The 16,295-nt window shown below is 39.1% G+C and overlaps 1 protein-coding gene across 1 annotated transcript in view; it reads left to right on the top strand.

Annotated features, from left to right (window-relative positions):
- The window catches only part of LOC109958800 (CUB and sushi domain-containing protein 3-like), a 314,581-nt gene that overhangs the window by 272,421 nt on the left and 25,865 nt on the right, over positions 1-16,295 (top strand). Inside the window, exons 46-55 of the mRNA XM_020597718.1 lie at positions 2,455-2,600; positions 5,773-5,853; positions 6,365-6,478; positions 6,573-6,761; positions 7,078-7,224; positions 9,217-9,405; positions 10,647-10,832; positions 11,255-11,449; positions 13,942-14,115; positions 16,049-16,222. Of these exons, the coding sequence (XP_020453374.1) occupies positions 2,455-2,600; positions 5,773-5,853; positions 6,365-6,478; positions 6,573-6,761; positions 7,078-7,224; positions 9,217-9,405; positions 10,647-10,832; positions 11,255-11,449; positions 13,942-14,115; positions 16,049-16,222 (1,595 nt within the window). The remainder of the gene's footprint in view (positions 1-2,454; positions 2,601-5,772; positions 5,854-6,364; positions 6,479-6,572; positions 6,762-7,077; positions 7,225-9,216; positions 9,406-10,646; positions 10,833-11,254; positions 11,450-13,941; positions 14,116-16,048; positions 16,223-16,295) is intronic.

Below are 16,295 nucleotides of genomic sequence, written 5' to 3'. Positions count from 1 at the left end.
TGCTGTGATAAATGGAACCCTGAATTCTGCTGTGTACCAAAATATCCTGGAGGAGAATGTCCGGCCATCCGTTTGTGATCTCAAGCTGAAGCGAACTTGGGTTCTGCAGCAGGACAATGATCCAAAGCACACCAGCAAGTCCACTTCTGAATGGCTGAAGAAAAACAAAATGAAGACTTTGGAGTGGCCTAGTCAAAGTCCTGACCTGAATCCAATTGAGATGCTGTGGCATGACCTTAAAAAGGCGGTTCATGCCCGAAAACCCTCCAATGTGGCTGACTTACAACAATTCTGCCAAGATGAGTGGGCCAAAATTCCTCCACAGCGCTGTAAAAGACTCATGGCAAGTTATCGAAAACGCTTGATTGCAGTTGTTGCTGCTAAGGGTGGCCCAACCAGTTATTATGACAGGGGGGCCAACACTTGTTCACACAGGGCTATATAGTTTTGGATTTTGTTTTCCCTTAATAATAAAAACCTTCATTTAAAAACTGCATGATGTGTTTACTTGTGTTATCTTTGACTAATATATAAATTTGTTTGACGATCTGAAACATTACAGTGTGACAAACATGCAAAAAGATAAGAAATCAGTAAGGGGGCAAACACTTTTTCACACCACTGTATGCTCATGTTTCCAGTTGAGTCTAGTCATTCTGTATTTGAGGAATTTAGTTGCAAGGATGCTGGTCTCTTTTGAATGCACCATTTAATATTTCAGGGCCCATTTAAGTAACAGCACCAACAGACATGTGACATGCTGTATATTTCTATTTTTATGGTGTGTCTCAAACATGGGTAGCGACAAAAAAGAATCCCTCATGTAGATCAGTAACCAACTATCATTTTAATAATCACCCCACTACTTTTTTTTTTAATTAAAGGTACAGTATGTACCTTTGTACCTATGTACTGTGATCTGCTACAGTCCAACACGCTATGCCCAGCCCTTCAGATATTTGTCGTTATGGAATTACATGACATGGGAATTTAACATAACTTACCGATCAAGCAGAAATAAGTGAACATCTCTGATTGGTTAGAGAGGTCAGTCCCACTCAAAACCTTTTAGAAGCTAATATCTCTGCACTGCTGCCAGTGATGTTCAATGGGTCTGGGTCACAGGATGCTTCGACAGCACCTCTCCGCATGAAGGCAAGTTTTGGAGCAGATTTCTACAACAAAATGTGTGGTCCAGCCATAACCGAGTCTGTGAATTCCGAGAATACATCACCCAGCATGTTCCTGACCCTTCTGTCAGATGGCAAAGTGGAAAAATCACTGAACTAACAAAAAGCAAAGACAGCAACCTCACACAAACACATTAATAACTCACAACCACAGCGCTGGCTCCCCGCAGAGTCTGTGATAAAGGTGTGATTTTCGCAGCAGTCTCCTCAGTTCTGAGCCAATGAAACTAACAGTCAGTGTGCTAATTGGACTCGTACTGGGAGGCTTACTACAGGACTTCATCATAAGAAGCATCATACATGTCACATACAGTATGTTGCCTTGTGCTGTGCTAGCTCACACAGTAAAGACCTCTCTGTACTCTATATGTTGCTGTGATGTACTCATAATTGACTAGGAGCATCAGTAGTCATCAGCAGTGAGTGAAGCTACTTTGATGACTGAACCACCCAATGTGAATCAGATAAGGGGGTGATTCCTTACATAACCTGACAGTTATAATTGGCCTCATCCAAAAACACTTAACAGTGGGAAATAATCATTTCATTTAACTTCATGATGATACTTTTTAATCACTGATAATGAGGCAGCTATTGGTTAGTTCCAGTCTGACAGCTGGTGGTCCTGTCATTAAAGGTGAAATATGCTCATTACATTGCACCGAAAGCGTGACCTGCCATTTGACAGATAAGTACCTGTCTGCCTTCTCTGGTAATTGTGTAGCTTTTCATGAATGCCAGGCCAATATTAGTGACAAAGCTAAAGCCAAGTCTACGCTAGGATTTACATTTGTTATTGTTATGATCTGACGACAGTTCGATCAATATTTATGAACCTGAGCATCCCAAAGCAAGAGCCAGAGCTTTGCACTGTAGTGTTAACAAGAGACAAAAAAGGGGGCTGCTCTTTCATAAGTGAACTGGAATCTAAGTTTATGTGTGCTTTATATCTAAATGAGCTTTGTGACATTGTAGCTTAGATTGTTTTGTGAGGGAGGATGGGCCCAAATTCATGTACAAACACTCTGGGCACTGCCTGAAATGCAGAGGGCAGCTCCAGGTCTCATAAATATAATCTTAGTTTCTAGCCAAGGAGTAGCCATTTAACTGTTGGAGACGACTGCAATAAATTATCAAAATTATATTTCGGGTTGACTTTTCTCTGCCATTGTTTATTAAAGGAAGATCAAGTTAATTCGTTTATGGGTCTTTATTCTCTGAAAACCCCTTTTGTAACACAATTTTTCTATTTGTTTCTCCTTAGGGATGGTCCAGACCAGTCATCTCCTCAGATTGGCCAGTTCAGTGGGAACACAGCTCTGGAGTCAGTCTACTCGACCTCCAACATCATCCTCATCAAATTCCACTCTGACTTCTCTGGAGCTGGCTTCTTTGTCTTAAGCTACCACGGTGAGACAGTAACAACAATATTAAAGTTGTCACAGAGCTGGTGATCATATAATTCCCTGTTTAAGTGCCATGCTGGGCATTGTTTGATTGGGTCTACTCAAATGCCATTCTTGTTAACCGTTTTCTCTGCAGATGCTTTTGTTTTCCTGCGGTGAGGCGGTAAAACTATAATGCTATCATTAGTTGTAGCCGGAGTGATGGCATCGATCTGTTTGTGTTAGGTTCACTTCAACTTCATCCTCATTAAGTTCCACTCAGACCTGCTTCCTTTGACGTTTTCTGACTCATAAAGTTCAGTCTTCCACCAAAACGTTTCACTCTCTGATCAAAGCTGGGGTTTTTGTCACATCCTACTGCGGTAATTATATACTGAATTTGTCACAGTAATGCTATTGATAGTTTTCCTATTATAGATTGAGTTGGTATTAGCAGCACTGCAGAAAGGTCCTCTTTGAAGTTACTGCGTGTACACACTGGCCAATTTAGGCTTTGACATTTATAGCCTCTGATTTGATCTTTAAGTGCACTGAGACATTTTTGAATGCCACTATTCCTGTTGCCTTGTGTATTGAGCTATTTTAAATTGTAGTAGTTGGGCTTACACAGGCATTACTTATAAGATACTGAGACAAAGTCTGATATGTGATTCACCTTTGAAGCTTATACAATGAACATCTGGGTATTTGCTTATGCATCAATAAATATAATCTGTACAAGCAGATGTCTTGCTCTTTTTCGTTTCTTACTTTCTTGAAGGCAGCACCTTGTTGCCATGTGGTAGCGCGGTGTGCAGTAGTTTGCTGTTGACTAATCTTTCAACTTAACCTTATATTTTTTTAAGAAATCACTGTTTTAATTGGTTTTCTAGTCATGCAGCTAATTCATAATTTTTGAAAATAGTGTGATCCTGTAGTTTGTTGGGCACAAACAATTAGACTCATAAAAATTAAGAGATTTCCATGAATCAGCAGTGTCAGTGAAGGTTTGTTCATTAGTATGTCTCTCTTCTTCACTCAGTGCAGTTGAACTGCTTTTTGTCTGTATCTGTCTTTAACACATACAACGCACACAGTCAGCTCCTTTTCCACAGAGTTGTGGAGAATGTATTTTTGCCGCTCTTTCTCCATGTCAAAACCATCTGTGCCGTTCAGTTTTTCATTTCATTCCAATCTTTTGCTCTGGTCCTTCAGTGCACTTAGATTTCCCTTAGTTTTGACCTGCTGCGATAAAAAGCTACCATCTTTTCTCTTTCTTGTTTCACCTATCTGCCTGCAAACATCGATCTTTAAACACTTTGGCCTCTGTCAGCCTGTTTCCATCTACCATCATGTGAAAACATTTAGCTCCAATTATGATATTTCTCCTCCTTTCTTGACTTTGGCCCTTGATGTGATGACCACATAAACACAATCATCTCACACAGTGGCTAAATGATTTTAAAATTTTTTTCTTTTCTTCTTAGCAATGCTATGTTTTTGCTAGACAGTAAAAAAATGTTTCTTATAGTGTATCTCTCAGTGTATCTCAGTTGGATGAAGTTTTAATTTGACAGAATGGCTAACTTTCTCTACTCTTTTACTCTTAACAACACAGTCTATCATTGCCTCTCTCTCTCTCTCTCACACACACACACACACACACATAAGTATACAGTATACACATGTATACTCTCTGCCATCTTCCTCATGAAGCATATGTTTGCTTCTTTTCCAAACTTTCTGTTTGCTGCTCTTTAGTGAAAGCATGTCAAGTTGTGTTTTTGAGCAGCCTTCCCTTTTTCAGACAGATGCCACATTGTTAATGAATCTCTTTTGGCAGGTTTTAACCGTCAGCTGTCACACACACACACACACACACACACACACACAGGAACAGTACCACCTGATCATTTCAAGTCTGCTTTGAATTTCTGCTTTAATGGAGGATGTACAGCAAAGAGTGATGTGGAAGATTGATAAGATGGAGAGTGGATGGCATGTACGGTAGCGGTTGTTAGTATTATTTTGTCACTTCTACCCCACAGTGTAAGAAGAAAACAAGAAAGTGAACAGAAAACCCTATTTGACATTAATAAGACTTAAAATCTTAGTTAATAAATCCAAGAAGAACACAAGAAGGTAAAGATTTTCTCTGTGTCCTTCAGTGATGCGACAGAACTTCAGAATGTCATAGTTATGCATCTGAGACCTCTGCTAAAGTGCAGTTTTGGTTTGAAATGCCAAATAAACCCCACAGGAAGCATCAGTCCACTGTTAGGGGATGTTTATCTCTGTCACTGTCCTTCTCTTTATTTATCCGTCAGTCAAGGTTCTGAATGTCAGCCCAGCCATACAGAGATGAGGACCCTACAGTAGTGGATAATGTTGTCATGGGCATGAGACTGAGACAGCCGTTGTGACATGAATGTGGAAGTAGCTATAAAAATGCTTTCTGAGCTTAGTGAGATCGATGATTGCTCACAGTGATCCTCTCTGCTCGCACGGAAGCATAGTCACTGGTGCACACACACACACATACAAGCATACACATGCACACACTCAGTCATGCATACACAAACTGGTGCACACACACAGACCACAGGGCTTTGATATGCATGAGAGCAGTAGATACTATTGGCAGGTCTCATTTTCATAGTCAATTTCATCCTGACTTGTAGCCCTCAGCCCTGGCTGCCTCTGTCTCCCTTAGTCCTCCCCCTCCCTCTGCCTGTTTTCTTTCTTTCACTTTCTCTCTCTCTCTCTCTGTTAGTGAGTGATCTATGACCATGCAGTAATATTGATTATAGCCTTCAGCTCAGTAGCTGTGAAGTCAGTTCCTTCTTATGATTCAAGGCATTGCTGTGTTGCCAGTGTGTTTTTGATTCCATGCTTTGCTGACCTGACCACGTGAACTTAAAAAGTGAAGTTAAACTGATACAGAAAAGATAAAATTAAATAAACACAAAACAGGTTGTGTCAGTATTTGGTTTCTCACTGCAACATGCTGGGCAGTTGCTACAGGCACAGATAACTAGAACCTTAAAGAGCAGGGCAGGTAGACCAGCAAACATGCATTTAAAACATTCTCTCTAAAAAGTGACCATTGTCCAAGCATTGAAAAATCTTTATTTTTTCCCCTGGTTAGGTTTACCTAGCACATTTCCTATCACACATCCTTGTGTCTGTTCTCCTAGCCTACCAATTAAGGGTTTGCCAGCCTCCTTCAGAAGTACCCAATGCTGACATTCTAATGGAGGACGGAGAACTGGAGATAGGTATGTTACCTGCTATGGCGCCACACATGTCACTTAGATGGACAGTGCAAACTAGAGACTTCTGTCTTTCCATGTGCCAACAAGATTGATCAAGATCACAATTAAGAATTATTGTTATGTGTTTGAAGGATGTACTTCTGTCTTTTCAGATACTGATGATGATACACTTTTCACAGTGACTAAAGAAGTATTCAGATTCTTTAAGCAAAAGTAACGATACCATGAAATGTCCTCCAAATGCCAGTGTTATCTGAGGAAAAGCACAGAAATATTATTATCCATTATGTATCAAGAACTAAGTATTCAAATCAGATCAAGGGCCCATGGGTCTGAGTTCAATGTTTTTCTCAGATATGTAGAGGATTAGAAGTGGAAAATACTCAAGTATAAATACATCAACTGATGTAAATGTGTGCACTTCACCGCAGACTGTACACTATAAAACAAATAAACAATGTTTCCTTCTCTCTGCTTTTCTAAACACTTTTCTGGTACCATTTTGTGCCTCCAGGTGACATCATCAGATACAGATGCCACCCTGGATTCTCATCGGTCGGCAGTGAGATTTTAACCTGCCGCTTAGGGGAAAGACTGCAGATGGATGCACCACCTCCAATATGCCAAGGTGTGTGTATGTCGATACAGTAGCAATCTAAATATTTTAATTAACATTGTGTGAATTCATTAAACATACCTCTTCCCTTATTTTCTGCCTGTAGTCCAATGCCCCGCACATGATGTGCGATACGACTCATCGGGTGTCATCCTGAGCCCCGGTTGGCCAGAAAGCTACCCTAACCTCCAGATGTGTTCGTGGAGCGTTACAGTAGAGAAAGGATACAACGTCACCATTACCTTCGAAAGTTTCCACACTGAGAGAGAGTTTGACGTGTTGGAGATTTTTGATGGTAAAAAAAAAGAGACAAATACACACACTGATGCACATTGTAGTAAGAATTCAGCTAATAACAGCAATACTTGTTAGAACCACATGCGAGCACACACAGGCACAGTCTCTCAAAGGTATAAAGGTGCTGAGATTAAATGTAATCGGTACTAGCAAACTAAACATGCAGTTATAGCGACATATTCCCCCCAAATAGAAGTACCATCATAGATGAAATAACAGTTCATTGTCACTGTCTCGTTCATTTTTCTGGCATGCTCTCTCTCTCTCACTCCCCCCTCCTCTGTTTCCTCTCATTTTGTCTTGGTCACTCTCAGGTCCTACAGCAAACAGTCTCACTCTGGCAACGCTTAGCGGTGACCTGCCAACACCCTTTAACCTAACAACCTCTGGTCACCAATTCCTGGTCCGCTGGTCTTCAGACCATGGCACAAACAAGAAAGGCTTCAAAATTCGCTATGTTGGTGAGTACCAAAGTATGTATCCCAACTTTATTTTACTACTTCTTTATATTATTATAATGCATGGGAAAAGGACAGAGACAGACAGAAGGACATTCTGGCTAGAATCACACTTGGAGTTGTCAACCTCTAAGGTGTGTCAAAATGTACTTCTCAATTTAAGAGATTGAGTGAATGGGTAATATCAAAGAAAGCTGTGGAAAAAAACAGCAGTACATAAAATGTTTACAGTATCATTGAGTTCATTTCAACTATGCAGTTTGTTCCTTCACCTTCAGCATTCTTTTCCTACCTCTCTTCTGTCTGTCTCCTTAAGCAGTTTACCAAATTGTATTAGTGGTTAGATCTTAACTTTTATTCAGTCAAGGAAAGCTTGATGAGCACAGATGCTGTTTTACAGCAAGCTTTGCATTTATACAGTCTTGCACTGGGACCTGCTAAGTGTAACTTTAGGCTGTACGCTAAGCACCTTCACTTGGGTAATGGGGCTTGAGTGCTTTATTCAAGGGCACTTTTTCTTTGACAGTTAATGGGGAGGAGACTGTATTACCTGTTTAGTTTCTTTATTCGCTTCCTACCTTCTACTCAGGAGACCGTTTCTTTAACCTTTAAAACACCACTGATTTGTATGATGAATTATACACTAAACAGAAAAGACTCCCAGGATGTTCACACAGCCTTCTTTGGTAGCTGTGATTAATGCGAGCATCTGCAAGGATTATTAAACATATGTTGTAAGCCTGCTAACATCAGAGTTCAACTTCAAGAATGTTGCCTTTTTTCAGCTTGCACAATAAGGTCAGCAGATGACCACGTACAAAAGTTTGAATTATAATATAAAATTACTTGTTCATCATTAAGAAATACCAACTTATTTTGCTTTAAGAAGATACATTGGTATATATTAACATTATAAAAAACCTTTTTCTTAAAAAAAAAAAAAAATCAAACTACAGGAGAAAGAGCCTTGTCAGCTGGCTGCCTTGTACTGTACATGCCAGTTTGGTGATGGGGCCTTTTTTGTGACCATCAACTTTTAATGCCTTTAGATATAAACTGTGTCAGGCAGCTTTTAATAGAAATCATGGGCCAGCAGTAAAAACACCGCTGGCACTGATTCTTAATTTTCAAAGTAAGGCAAGCATTAAAAGGAACAAAACTCTCTCACTAACTCGTGTGTGGTGCTTGATCATTTTGGATAAACAACCCACCACACACATGATACTGGGCCAGTGGCAGGCCAGACAGACTTATATAAAACAGGCTTATCACTTCTAAATAAGGCCAGTTAAGAACCTAAATTTGGGCTGCACAATTTAAAGAGTTATTGATCAGACACCTTGCACGAATCAACAGCTCACTGGATGCAGGCTTTTATACATTTATCTTTATTTTAACTGAGGAATATGATGAAATTGGTAACTTACCACTGCAATACTGAATCATTCTATAAGGACCTTTACATTATTTAGTAGCAGATAGAGGTTATTATGCCAGTAACTAATAGACAACATACAAACTTAGATTTTGTGTAACTTTTTGCCAAGTTGTTGGTGGTTGCAGCAGGATTCACTTTTGCCTTCAGGTGTCAATATTATCCCAAGTTAAGGGTTAATGTTTCTTGGCATGAGTATATGTAATAAAATTGCTCAAAGTCATTGATAAAGCCATTGATGAATTGATAACTTGCCTAAAGTCACTGATGACTTCTTCCTTTTGCATCACAAAAGCAGTAATGAATCATGTTTGTGCAAGTTTTAGAAAGTGATCACATTTTCTGTAATATCATGACACATGATATCAATGATACATGGTCATAGTTCTAGTATATGGCTGTGGTCTTGAATACTGAGAAAATATTAGAAAAAATACTTTGGCTTTTTGATGTCTTGAAAAATGAGTGTTAATTTAGTGTTAATGATCTGTTTTAATGATCATAAACTGCTCAGCGTGAAAGCACTCCAAATCTAAATTTTTCAATTTCTTCCACTCCAGCTCTATACTGCTCCACCCCAGACTCCCCTCTGCACGGCTCTATCTCCTCTCAGAGTGGCGGCCATGTTAACAGCGTAGTGCGCTGGGCTTGTGACCGTGGTTACCGTCTTATTGGCAATGCCACAGCGACCTGCCGTCGCACACCACTCGCCTATCACGCATGGGACTCTCCTGTACCGGCATGTCAAGGTGAATTCGGTTGTGTTTGTTATGTGTGTGGGTAATAAAAGCTAAACTGCTAAACTCTTCTGAAGTCTTTACTACATGTGATGTTCACTGGCATAAAGAACATCAGTCAGTTCAACGTTTTTTAAATATGAACCTGAAAAAAGTATACACTAGAACAATAATACAGAAAATTGTAGTTTGTGAAAAAATAATTTGGTGCTTTTATTGTCTACCACTAATGCTTAGCTTAGGTTAGGTTTGACTCTCATGAATATACCCAACTTTGTGGTGTTAGTCCTTGCACCAAAAATCTGTAGGTTTTTCTCATGAGTGTAACTATTCACAGACATTAACTTGTCCATCCCTGTGTGCACCAAGTTAAGTGCAAGGTTATGTGCTGGAAGACTGCAGCTCCTCCATTCTGACACTTCACTTAGCATTTAAGTTGAATGTCCAATAAAAAATCTGTCAGCTTCATTTGCTAAATCAATTTGACAGTCAGTAAGGTTTATTACTAACTTGGACTTGTAGAAATGTAGTTAACACTGACAGAATAGCTAAAATAGATGTACAGTATAAACACATCTAAGCTTCTACAAATTGTATAACGTCGAAAACATTTTTCTTCTCTAAGCACATTTTATTCTGTGTTCCAGAGTACACATGAGACTTTTCTGTTTGGTGAACTCAAACTCATGATATATTTTTTTTCATAACTCTTAGTTCCTTTTCTTTCTCTTTGTCTTTTTATATGTGCATTTTCACCATATAGCACAGTTTGTGCTGTAAAGACTTGCTGAAATTTTTTTTTATGTTGCACCTACTATTGACTAATCCCACTGATCAAATAACCACAGGAAGGCACAGCTCATAGCTGGTATTAACAGAATGTCAGATGAAGGGTGTATAGCAGATTGTTGAGATCATGCAATAACACGGTGCAGTATTTGACAAACCAGCCTATTTAAAACCACTGTGGAACAGCATGTTCTGCTAGATGAGTATATTTTGTTGGAACTGGTTGGAACTGGAGATCAAGCCTGTTTCGTTGTATATTTTTAGTTTGATAACTTCACTGAAAGAAATATGTGAGCTGGCTTACAAATGCACAATACATTTGGTGGCTGAATCCCCAGAAACATTTCAAACAAAGCACATATCAAACCTTCCTACCTGACAGTTATAGCTGTGCATTAGGGTGTTTCTGTGTGTGTCTACTTGCACAATGTTTTTTTAACCAGTTTGTATGTGCCTTCACCTAGCTGTCTCATGCGGGGCACCGAAGGCTCCCATAAACGGCGGTGTTCTAACAGCTGACTACTCCGTCGGAACAAGAGTCTCCTATTTTTGTAACGATGGGTACAGACTCTCCAGTAAAGAACTGACATCAGCCATTTGTCAGCCTGATGGAACATGGAGCAACCACAATAAGATACCACGTTGTTCTGGTTAGTAACACATGGTTGTCAGTAGAATATCAGCTACACTGTATAAATACCAAATCTGACAGTGATAATTATAGTAATAGTAATATTTTCATTGCTTCAGTTATAAAAAGAAAGGAAAAAAAAACAAATATTCAGTTAATTGTTCAATCAGTAATAATGAAATAATCATTTCTCACTGAATACGATGGATATGCTAGTTTGTAAACAATATATAATTACTGCTATGAGAGGCAAGCATTTTTAGTTAGTACACTGCTATTTAAATGGAGTTATTATTTTTATGTATCTGTGATACTTTACTCTGGCTTCATCCCACTCTCAGATTCATTATCTGACACCGTTTTAAATGGCAGTTGTGTTTTTAAATGTAAGCAAATTTCATAAGGCTTTATTTTGTTTTCACACTCTGTCCATCTCTGTAGTGGTAGTATGCCCCAGCATTGGATCATTTTCTCTAGAGCACGGCCGCTGGAGGATCGTCAATGGCTCCCACTATGAATTCAGAACTCGCATTGTGTTCACCTGTGATCCGGGGTACTACAGATTAGGCCCCGCACACATCCAGTGCTTATCCAATGGCATGTGGAGCTGGAAAAATGAGAGACCACATTGCCAGAGTGAGTAGACTGTGCAATGATTTACTCACCAGTGAATCTGATAAGCAACATCAGCAATGAGCAAGTAAACAAATTACAAAACATTTGAACATAGAGGAACTTAGTGTGTTCAGAGTCTGTATTTATTCTGATGTCTACATGTAAAGTACTTTCGGTTTACTGCGAATAGTAGTATTGCTCTGGCATACTTTTAATAAATATTTGTGGGTTTTAGGGTCTGAGCTGCAATTTCTGACATCCCCTGGTGACCTGCCAACTGCTCCCAGCCAAAAAAAAAATAGTCTGGCACATAATGTCCCAGAAATTGCCATTGTTGTTTTTACATTTCATTTCCTCACAGTCCAAAGTGAGCACCAAAATTGCAATGATCTGCCTAAATAGCATAAGCAGTGATTGTCCACTTGAAACTGATTAAGAAGAGATCCTTTTAAAAATGCAAATCATCATAAAGTAAAAAAAAAAAGACACAAAATGGTAGTACAAATGTAGACTGTGTCTTTGTCAAACCTTTGAGGAAATTGTTACTGAACAGTGAGTGACAGTGGCTTGCAGATGGCACCCGTCTGGCTGACTATTACCTTCTATCAATAAAACCTGTAACATCATTGGCACATCTCAGGATATATTTTTTTACTTATCATGGCTCATGAGCTGCATGCATGTGTTCATTTTGTGTGCCTATGTGTAATTATTGTACATGGATTTGGTATCAGATCTACAATTTTCAAAGAGCGCCTCCTGAGCTCAGCAGCCTCACCAACATCATATTGACCCTAACAATTTTCAGTGGAACATAGCAGGCAATTTACCCACCTGTCCAGCAGAAAAAGAGCAATTTCCCCATCCGTCCTCATGCATTTCAAATCCCAGAGCTCTCTCTGTCATTGGAAACAGCACCTAAGTTTACTCGGGTCTTGACCTTGCTGATCATAGTCCCTTTTTTTCAATTATTGCTCTTCTGACCTCCTCCTTTTTTGTTGTTTAGCTGCGTAGGCTATAACTGGAAGCGGTGGAATTGTAATTTTTCAGCCATCTCTCCCTCTTGGCTGTGGAGTGATGTTGTGAATTTCCAAACTCTAGTGTACCAGGTATATCAGCCCTTTCACTCCCCCTTGCATAACACGAGCAAGAACGCTCCTTGTGCCACTTAGCTGGAAATACTCTGCGCGACTCAGACCAAATTTTTCCCATTTACAGAGCCAGGGCTGTATACAAACACACAAGGTTTCATGTTGTTGTTGGTGGTTCATGTTTCATGTCTGATGCCTCAAACAGCAGAGTAGGGTTAAATATTTCACCCAGTGTTCTTCAAAGAAGACTTGGAAAAAAGGTTATAAATATTGCAGTATGTACAGTGTGATCCTACAGAAATGATTTTTTTTTCCCCTCTTAAAATAATTTGCAGCATAACTCCAGGTTTACGCTGTTAAAAATATTTGAATGATAAATACATAATGTTTGGGGATCCTCCAGTTAATTTCCAGCAACTACTGTAAGACTCTGCTGTGTGAATACAGTATTTTAGGAAGTCACACATTGGTCTGTGTGTGAAAGTGTCTAATCATGACACCATGCAAATGAATGAATAGCACATGAGTAGGCGTGAATACTGGGGATTCTAGACATGCCTTATCAGGCAACAAGGAAGGAGAGCATCTGGAATCCAACTGAGAACTGGCTGGGATTTGGCTGGCAGCAGTCTGCTTTTTGGCTGGGACTGTTCAGATTTAATACATAGACCCAAGTGAGATTGCTGTGAATCTTCACATCTAACTCTCCGCCACAAAGCAAGCAAGCATATTTTCCAAAGTGTCAAACTATTCCATTTTTATGTACAATGTTTTAAGTCTGTGAGTTTGAAAGCCATGACAATAAGAAACGACTAACATCAGACATCTCGGTACTACGACTGGCATTCACGAAACAGTTTGGAAAACAGATGTGAATAGGAAATGAGAAGTTTGATTAAAGTGCTGAGAGTTACATGGAGAGCTGATCTCTACCAGTACAAGCATGGAACTATAAACAATGAGGCAGTGGTTACACTTACAAAGATGTAATTTCCACATTATGGAACAGCAGCTAGCTTTTTGTTAGCTTAAATCAGTAAGGACCAAAAAAAAAGTACATTATTAAAAATACATTTAATGTAAGCAGCCCAACACAAATGACAGCGCTAAGGAAAAATACTTGTTAATGAAATTGTGTACTTGTGAATTAATTTTTTATTTAGTTTTTTGCTAATTTGATTTCCAGTTACAGTGCAAAGAAAATGTTTTTCTTTGAGTCCATGCTCTAACCCTTCACCAGCCATTTATGAGTGTGAAAAAAACTAAATAAAATAATCAATCAAATAAAAAATAAAAAAATCAGGGCACCAAATTTTGGATTCTTAACTGAAACTGATGAACTCCACCAGGTTCTCGAATGACCTTGGTGTTAAATGCTGCACAACTGTTTTTAAATTGCTGGTGTGTCTCTGTGTGTTTCAGTTATTTCTTGTGGTGAGCTGCCTTCTCCACCTAATGGAAAGAAGATGGGTACTCAAACTACATTTGGTGCTACAGCCATTTTTACCTGCGATGCTGGCTTCAAGCTGGTGGGGTCAGCTGTCAGAGAGTGCCTGTCATCGGGGCTTTGGAGTGGAACAGAAACACGATGTTTAGGTATAGACCTGCTAGAACTAGATATGTATTCAGACATACAGTGCATTATATCTAGGTTTAGGATGTATTCAGGCATACTAAGATAAACACAAATACACTGACACACACACACACACACAGACACACTGGAACACTAGGCAGGGAGTGTGAGAGATGTGATTTTTCAAGTTGGTCTAATGAGGACAGGTATCATAGATAGTGATGTGCCCCACATCTGTCATCTGGCTGTGCAGTTGCTCCACTCTGGCCTCATCCATCCCACAATCAAACCTCTTAAAACTCACACGCAACCTTCTGCTGTGCACTGACTAAATTCATTCAGAATGCTCTTTTTTATATAAGCCAGAAAAAACAGCTACTTTCTTCTGTCACTGTGCCAGTTAGAGGTAACAGATGTTATGACATGGTGCTGTCACTTCTCCGCAAAGCCTCAGTAGAAACAGTGCTTCCCAGAATACTTCACAGGCTGAGAGGATGTGAGATGCAATTTCTAAAGGAAAAGTTCATTGAAATGTAACCTACACCAATAAGGAGGTGTGACTCTGTCAAAAAATAAATAATTTGAGTCCTAGAAAGTTCTATAAACAGAGTTTTTATTTCAGCAATTCTTATCTTTCAAAACAAAACTGATTTTACTGTACTTGTTTTGCTTATTTAAAATGTAGGCCTGCGCAGTTATTGTCCTGTTTGCAGCCATCATAATAGTTAAATCTAATGTAAACAAGATGTTTTAAATGACCCTTACATAGCTGATCCCAGAATCTGTGAAAAAAGCATTTACAGTTTCCTCTCCTTCAATAGGAGATCTCTTTTGTGCCTTGCGTTTCCAGGTTTCCAACCTTAACTATGAAACAGTACAGCTAAAAGTACTTTTTATGTAGTTTTATTGTGATAATGTGGTTTAAACATTTGTGTGGGTTCTAATTTCCTCTCTTTAAGACATAACATTCTGCAACATATTCAGGAAAGTAAATTGTGCGAGTGATGCCCTTTAACTCCAGTAATCAACATCTCAAAGACAATGCGAAATGAAGAAGGTGATATGAGGTGACCTTTTCTCTTCTTGTTCTCTCCCTCTGCTCTAGCTGTCTTTGAAATGGTAGCATTTGCTGACACCAGAGACACAGTGCAGGTTTAATATATTGTAAAAAATGGAATCATTACTCAGTCCAAACTCTTTGAGAACAGAAAATATGCATTCCCTCTGTACTTTGTGAAATGCCAACAGATGGCCACTGGCCACCAGAGACTTATCATAATTGAGAGGTCAACTAATTTGTGATAGATTCTAATATTTTTCTGAAGCTAGAGTCCCAATTTTCATGTGTTATATCCAGGATAAAACCAGTTTCAAGCTGCAGATACCTCCTTTTACACTGTCATGAAAAGTATCAACCAGACGTAAAAAATTTAATGCACTGCAAAAAGGCAACAAACTGCCTCTTGAGTAAAGGACATGTTAAATCCTCAACATGGGTGTTTAAAACTCCTAGGCTGGAGAGAAATTTTACTGCTTTTGCTGATATCATCTTTGTATCCCTGAAAATAACCCAAAGAACCCATCTTATGGGTACAATAAGACTTTAGGACATAGTATAATTTTGAAAAATAAATGTCTGCAGGACAGCTAGCTAGGTCATAGTCACGGCCCATGTAAATAAAGCAAATAAATAAAAGGACACAGGACCAAACAAAATTCAAAGTTAGAGTACATCTGTAAATGCAAGGTTAATTATTATGTAATATTTTATTATGTCTTATTGGCCTGGAGACTAAGACTTGGAATAGTAGGGTGGGATAATTCTAGTAAAACTAATGATGAATGAGGTTTTCAGAAAGTCTGTACAACAGTGGTACAATTGTAAGCAACATTTCTGAGGTCTGTTGTACCCTTAGTCTGATTCCCCTGTGTTTCTGTCTGCTCCTCTTTCAGCTGGTCACTGTGGAATCCCAGAAGGCATTGTGAATGGTCAGGTGATCGGAGAGAACTTTGGCTACCGTGATACAGTCGTGTATCAGTGTCTACCTGGCTTTCGACTGATAGGCTCATCGGTTCGAATCTGTCTCCAAGACAGCCAGTGGTCTGGACAGCTGCCCATCTGTATATGTAAGGAAAACAAACTTGCACACATTTAACATTAACTAACAAAAAATTACCTCAACCAACAATTTAAAGCAAA

This window comes from Monopterus albus, unplaced genomic scaffold, assembly GCF_001952655.1.
Source record: "Monopterus albus unplaced genomic scaffold, M_albus_1.0 scaffold34.1, whole genome shotgun sequence".
In the NCBI taxonomy this organism is placed as follows: Eukaryota; Metazoa; Chordata; class Actinopteri; order Synbranchiformes; family Synbranchidae; genus Monopterus; species Monopterus albus.
Note: the sequence above shows the minus strand (reverse complement) of the source record. Positions and strands in the feature narration are given on the sequence as shown.